This window comes from Chelmon rostratus, chromosome 5 (assembly GCF_017976325.1).
Source record: "Chelmon rostratus isolate fCheRos1 chromosome 5, fCheRos1.pri, whole genome shotgun sequence".
Taxonomy (NCBI): domain Eukaryota; kingdom Metazoa; phylum Chordata; class Actinopteri; order Chaetodontiformes; family Chaetodontidae; genus Chelmon; species Chelmon rostratus.
Window position 1 is genome coordinate 24,901,761 of NC_055662.1, and position 6,728 is coordinate 24,908,488.

General features: G+C 42.3%; 1 protein-coding gene across 1 annotated transcript; it reads left to right on the forward strand.

Moving 5' to 3' along the window:
• Positions 1 to 661: 661 nt before the first annotated feature.
• gatd3al (glutamine amidotransferase class 1 domain containing 3A, like) lies at positions 662 to 5,465 on the forward strand. Its single transcript, XM_041937387.1, has 7 exons — positions 662 to 844; positions 930 to 982; positions 1,075 to 1,188; positions 1,333 to 1,464; positions 1,576 to 1,668; positions 4,514 to 4,679; positions 4,797 to 5,465. Exons 1-7 carry the CDS (start codon positions 728 to 730, stop codon positions 4,929 to 4,931), a joined length of 810 nt encoding a protein of 269 aa, XP_041793321.1. The 5' UTR covers positions 662 to 727; the 3' UTR covers positions 4,932 to 5,465.
• Positions 5,466 to 6,728: the final 1,263 nt, after the last annotated feature.

The following is a 6,728-nucleotide window of genomic DNA, read 5'->3' on the forward strand; positions in this document are numbered from 1 at the left end:
CGCTAATTGCAAGTGTTTTCTACCAAATGCAGCCTATAGGAAGGAGCTGTAGCTCCAATTTAACAGTATATTGACTTTGACATTTCAGTCTGACCAGGGTATTTCTGGGTTTACTGTCTAGACGCAACAGGGCATTACAGTGAGTAAGAGCCTTACAACCTAATAGACTTTAAAGGGCATACAGTATGCCATACTGTACCGTATAAAGGCATCTCATCCACCGCTACTTTATAGAAATAGATTAAGACATTAAAAAAAAAAACTGCACCCAGATGCACAGTGTTACTACCATTATCAGCTCACAGCACTAACATAATTAAAGAAACTTTTTGCATTATTTCTACAGGTTTCTCCATCTAGACGCCATGTTAAGGGTTAAATTGTAAATGGGTCAAGATATTTCATGGGTTAAGGCACTACACATTTAGATTGCTCTCCAAAGCTGAAGTGTCACTCGGTGGCCAAATGACTTAAGTTAATCAGATGAATAAACAGGGTATTAATCGGGAAGGGTGTTCAAGAGACGAGTAGGCCATTCAAGGCAACGCAGTGTTGCCTCTTCTCAGAAAATAGAGCTTACGTGGCAACGTCACGTAGCCACACTCTGGCATGTATATATACAGACAGCCACAGGTAGATCAACACTACAACCAACAGTCTTTACAGGCTCAGTGGTAAACTGTTAACTCACATTTTCCTCCTGAAACAGTGAGACTGAAGCTCAATCATGCTGGCAACCAGGACTTTGCTGTCAAAACAAACCCTGGCTGTTCTTTCTCGCCAGCCTGCCTGCTTTGTTCACCATGGTGACTATGGCAACTGGGGAAACACCAATATTGCAGTGGTAAGTGAAACATATCAATATGGGACCAGTGGAAAAACAAAGAGTGGGGGCATTATTGTGATTTTTGAATCACAACCTATTCCAGGTTTTCTCAGGATGTGGCTGGTGGGATGGGACTGATGTCCACGAGGGAGTATAGTGAGTATCACTCCTGCTGAGCTCAGGACTTTCCACATAATTGCACGAACATTACACCACGCAGAGATAGTAACCGACAGCTCTGTCTTCAGCACCATGTACCACCTGAGCCGTAACGGTGCTCGCTTCCAGATGTTTGCTCCAAATCAGCAGCAGATGCATGTGATGGACCACATGAGAAAGCAGCCGGCCTCTGGCGAGAACCGGTAGGCATGTTTGCAAACACGACGCACTTTGAGGTCAGGATCAGGGTCACAGACAGGTCCAGCAGCTTATTTACCTTTGAATGATTGCACACCTGGCTTGACTAATTCCAACAGTATTTATGATTATTTCTGGCCGTTACATAGGAACATGATGATGGAGGCGGCTCGCTTCAGTCACGGTCAAGGAATGATGCAAATGCAGGACCTGTCCAAGCTGGATGTCAACAGCTTTGATGCTGTCATCTTTCCTGGAGGCCACGGCATCACCAAGAACCTGTGAGGGAGAGAGAAATATGATGTAATCACTTTGAGACTGTGAGGTGTAAAATAACTGTGTAGAGTATGAGGAAGATGGAGCGCTAATATTATTAACTCTCAACTCTTTAGATCCTCTTTTGTGAAGGATGGCAAAGACTGCAAGCTGCATAACGATGTGGAAAGGGTGCTTAAAGATTTCCACCGTTCACGCAAGCCTATTGGGTATGTATGATTTGGTCATTATTCAATCCATCAGTAATGAGGGAGCAATACTGAATACCTCCAATAACTACACACAATCAATCAGTTTAAGTATTAGAGCAGCAGTGGTTTGTTGTTAGGGTTTTTTTTTTATTTATCTTGGGCTGTACAATCACTTAAATTCACATTTTAAATCCAAACATGAGGCAAAATTGCAGACTGCCACACTTTAAATCAGATTACATTAGATTACATCAGGCTAGACAAATACACAAGATTTAAACAATCCCTGTAATGGAATTGGGACATTGGAGAAGCTGCAGAAAGGAGGGAAAAGTCAGACAATGCAGTATTTACGTCTGACTTTTTTGTAATAAAGTCTTTATTAACAAATTGTGTACAAAAACGTTGCAGCCTCTGTTGTGAAGTTTGGCTAAAATATATCTGATTACCGACAGAAGCTGTTATGATTTGCATTATCAGCAGCAGTAATAGTGGCATTATTAGACCTGCTACTCTCATCTAAACTTTGCTTTTACATTGCCAATAAGCTGCTTTCTAGAAAATTAATGTTGCTTTTACCAAATATTGTACTACAAAAAAACATTATTCCAGTGGTCTTGGCATATTAAAAATGCCTAAAGCAACTTGACACCCTTGTTTACAACTTAGGAATCTGTATTTTACAATCATGTAAGTATGTAAAATATGCTAAATAGAATATTCACTACATATGCAAAAAAGCATATCTGAAAATGTACTAAAATCCACACAGCAAATGTGGGAAAGAAAAAAATAGTCTACAGCCTCGGTCAGAAGAATACATGTCTGCATGTTTGAAAAATGTTCATGAAGTTATCAGATGCACCATTTGAGAGGCTATGAGGTGAAAGTGTGCGCTCACTGATCACAGCAGGAGGAGCAGGTGCAATTAAACAGTCTTTACTCTCTAAAGAGGAGAGCTTACACTGGGCGACATGTAGCCAGTCAAACCGGGTCTGAGGTCAGAGCAGGCGGGACAGAACGAAGGCTCAGGCCACAGGCGCTGTGTGATCTGCTGGACAGCGACTGATCCCTGTGCTTGCACACGTGGACCGATGGGGTTATTAGAGGCAACCGTGCAGGCAGGTGTGAGCGTCAGGTGAAGGGACACCTGGTGGCCAGGTGCAGAGTGGCAGGTCAGAGATGACAGGATTAAAAGAGTGGAGCTGGAGGCAGAGGAGGAGGCGGGTGGAGCAGCTGTCACTATGACAACTAAGGGTTAAAAGGTACGCTGAATGTTGACCTGGCCGCAGCCTTCATTTGATGCTGCCATTAAGGCCTAAAATGAGTTTGAGCCATTAAAAACAATTTGATTTAAAAATTGAGAACAATTTCAATTAATTTTTATCCTACAAGTGATGCAAAGGACATCAACAGCTGAGCGAGGTGGGTTTCACTGTGCAGTGTAGGAGTCAGTGTCATTACCATCACTGTGATTCACATGTTGTTGCTGCAGACAGGAGCTCACTGCCTTCAGGTGCACCCACTCAATTGTTCTGTTATGTCAGAGCTGTAATCGGCATCCTGAAATTTGTTAAATGACAAAACAAGCAGTGTGTAAATTAAGAATCACACCAACTTTCTCAGAGCAATCATTTAGCCCCTGGTGGCAGACTTATTATCTGCAGCTCCTCCGCAGTCCAAACCCTCCAGCTGCAGCTCCTCGCCTCACCAGTGTCGCCAGATTTCATCAGCATTTCACTCCTGTTTGATTTAACAGCATAAAAGACAAAAATGGATGCGCCCTTACCTCAAAGTTTCTCCCCCGTAAAGTCCTGAGCTTGACCCGTGTGTCCACATGTCCCCTTTTCCATGTGGACTTTGTTGCTTTTTAATCAGCTGCGATGATGTTGTGTTAAGAACAAAAACACCAACAAAGTGATATCAGATAAGCTGTGATGTCTTCCCTCACTGGGAAGAGAACAGAGCCACCATTACTCCTACCACCTCATCTTTTAAAACACATTAAACATATAAAAACAAATCAAAATGCCATCTGTAGACTACAAGCTGTGGCTGTACTTTTGTGTGGATGATATCTTCAATAAATACCAAGGAAAGCGTAAAATAGCACCTGCATGCCTTTGAAGGCACAGCACTCCCACACAGGTGTTTCCACTTTGGCTGACTGGACTTCCTCTCAGGTTGAAGCAGGGCGGAGCTTTGCAGGGAATCGTGTGAGGTCACCGAACTACATGTCTTTATAACTTTTATAACTTTCCTGCCTGTTGAATAATGAGAGAGGTGTCAGTCACGTCAGGAGCACACAGTCCTGAGAAGAGGTCCAACCAGGCACAATGAGCATGCTGTAGGTGTGTGTGGGCTTTACAGAACACTTTGTTACATCAGATGTAGTCTAGGCTTGTGTCCAGTAGCATGTTCAGTGATTGGGATCCTTCTGACTTACGCTGAAGATTAAGTTTAAGTCTGTAGGATCTCAGTCGAGCTTCAAAAACTGCCCTGTACAGGTGTGTGTTACCTGATTCAAGCGTCGGTGCATCACAGTATGTTTCCATTCCAAACGCTGATGCTTGCTGCTTATCCTCCCATGGTTTCATCTATGGGGAAATGGTGTAAATAAAGAGCTGACAATCTGTAATCCTGCCTCAAACCCATGTTTTGGTCAGTAATAGAGGATTTACAGTGAAGCCTGGGCTTCACACTGCTGTCCCAGTGCTTTATGCTGGGGGAGCCTTTTCTTTTTCAGCCTCTGAATCTCTCCTGTCTGATGCTGGTAAGGCAATTATTCTTACACCCTGATCAGTCTTGCCTCGTAATCTTGACTGAATAAAAAACCTCAACTGACCGTCTGCTCCCGTTTCAGTCTGGCCAGCATGGCCCCCGTGCTGGCCTGCCGAGTGCTGCCGAGCATCGAGGTGACCATGGGCTACGAGCGGGACGACAACACCCGCTGGGGGAACTGGCCTCACACAAACATGGTGCAGGCTGTGAAGAGCATGGGCGCTCGCCACAATGTCCGTGAGCCATACATATCCTTTCAGGAGCTGCTGCCAGTGTTAGTTCACTAAATCTACACAGATTCAGTCCATTCTGTTGTTTTTTCATCCTGAAATGACTCCTGCTTTCACCTTAACGCCTTCTTTTACGAAGCTTATGTGGACGAGAAGAACAAAGTGGTCAGCACTCCCTCCTTCATGTGGGAAACTGAGTATCACTATCACTATATATTTGATGGTATTGGAAATATGGTCAAACATGTCATGCGCATGTCAACCAAGTAATGTGACACTTTGAGGCTGGAGAAGAAATAGAGAAAGCTGGTGTTTATGTACGACATGCACCTCTGTACTGTGATCAATTCTTACCTGAAACAATATAAATGCTTTAGTTAAAGAGCAAATGGCTTGTCGTGTGTAATTGCTGATATTGGTTTATATACAGGAAGGGAAACATGCATCCAAATGTGTCCAGATAACATCAGAGCAGGTCTGCACACCTGAGGGGCTTATGGGTCCTGATCCACCTTCTCATGGTTTGAACTGGAGGCATAATGTCTTAATCATGACAGGCAGGGAGGAATTCATTGTCCTCACAGTCAACCACAACACAGCTGATGTTGTAAACTGTAAATTCAGCAGTTTAATGACAACTGCTTCTGATGTTTGGTCACGGCAGGACGCTGCACCACATAACCCTCAAATGCACAAAAACCAATAAGGATCTACACCTACGGCAGACAAATGCTGTACACCCCCTTATTATTCTCTTATCTCATTAACACCACTGACTGAAACTCCATGAAAATGAGGCCTGTAAGATGTAAAATTCCTCCCCCAAATCCTTTAAATAAACAGTAACTGTGTGGGCAATCAATAGCAACGTTGTGTAATGTTTGTCACACCTGTGACCCACCTGTCTGAGTACTTACAGTATGTTGAAATACAGGGGGAGATTTAATGATGGGGTGAAATAGAGGCTTTATATGTGAAACTGTTGGTCTGTTTGTCAACTACTTTGGTGCAGACTGAATTATCTGCCCTGATGTTCTCGGTCCACAGAGGATGAATCTTCCTGACTTTGACGATCCCCTGACTTTTCATGGTGCCACCAGCAGGTTGACATTTTTAATTTTTAGTGAAATGTCTTGGCAACTTCCCCTCAAAGTTCCCCTCAAAACGAATTGCAATCATTCAGTTAAAGAGCAACTGTGTTCATCATCATGTGCATTTCCTCAAAGCACAACATAAATAAATAAATACATGACAAATTGTATTTTAATTTAAAAAATCGACACATTCCCTCTTTCTGGTAGATTCAGAATAAAACAATTTATTCATTACAAACATATAAAAATGACAAAAACAACCAGGTGGCAAGATATAAAAATTTCCAGTTTGTACAAAACTTCCAAAACCATCATCAGAAATGCGTACTCACTCCATATGAGGATCTTCATCTGGGTTCTTTAAGTAAGTAGAGTACAAAGTATAGTTGAAAAGACTTTCTTATCTCTGTCAGGTGACGTAAAAAAACAACTTTTGCTATTTTTCAATTAAAAAACCCCCAAAAAGAAGTAGGCTAACGGGCACAAAGTTCATAACAGACTTATAATTCAAATACAGAACCAGAAGTCGATGAAATATTCACAGTGTTGCCTTCACACCAATGATGTGAATTGTAAACATTGTTGCATATCAGAACTCACCTTAATAAATACACAGAAACACTCATGTGAGCTAAACACGTGTAAAAAAAAGGTACGACTTTCCAATCATTTTTAAACCTCTGATCAGCTGACGAGCTACGGGTGGCTTTGGGATGAGCTGACGAGCTATAATCAAACAAAAGTTTGATTATAGCTCGTCAGGTCAAACCTTCCATCTTCGGACATGAACAAAAATAAGGCAAAAATCATTTTCCCTGCATCTGCCATCTAATCACAGAGGCCTGGTTTGACCCACTCAGGTGGAGTAAAGTAGCATTTTCTCATCTGATGAAACGATGAAGTGGAATATACAACAGAAGGGTTCATTCACATTACAGTACATATAAACATTTGTACATTTGAACAAAGAGCG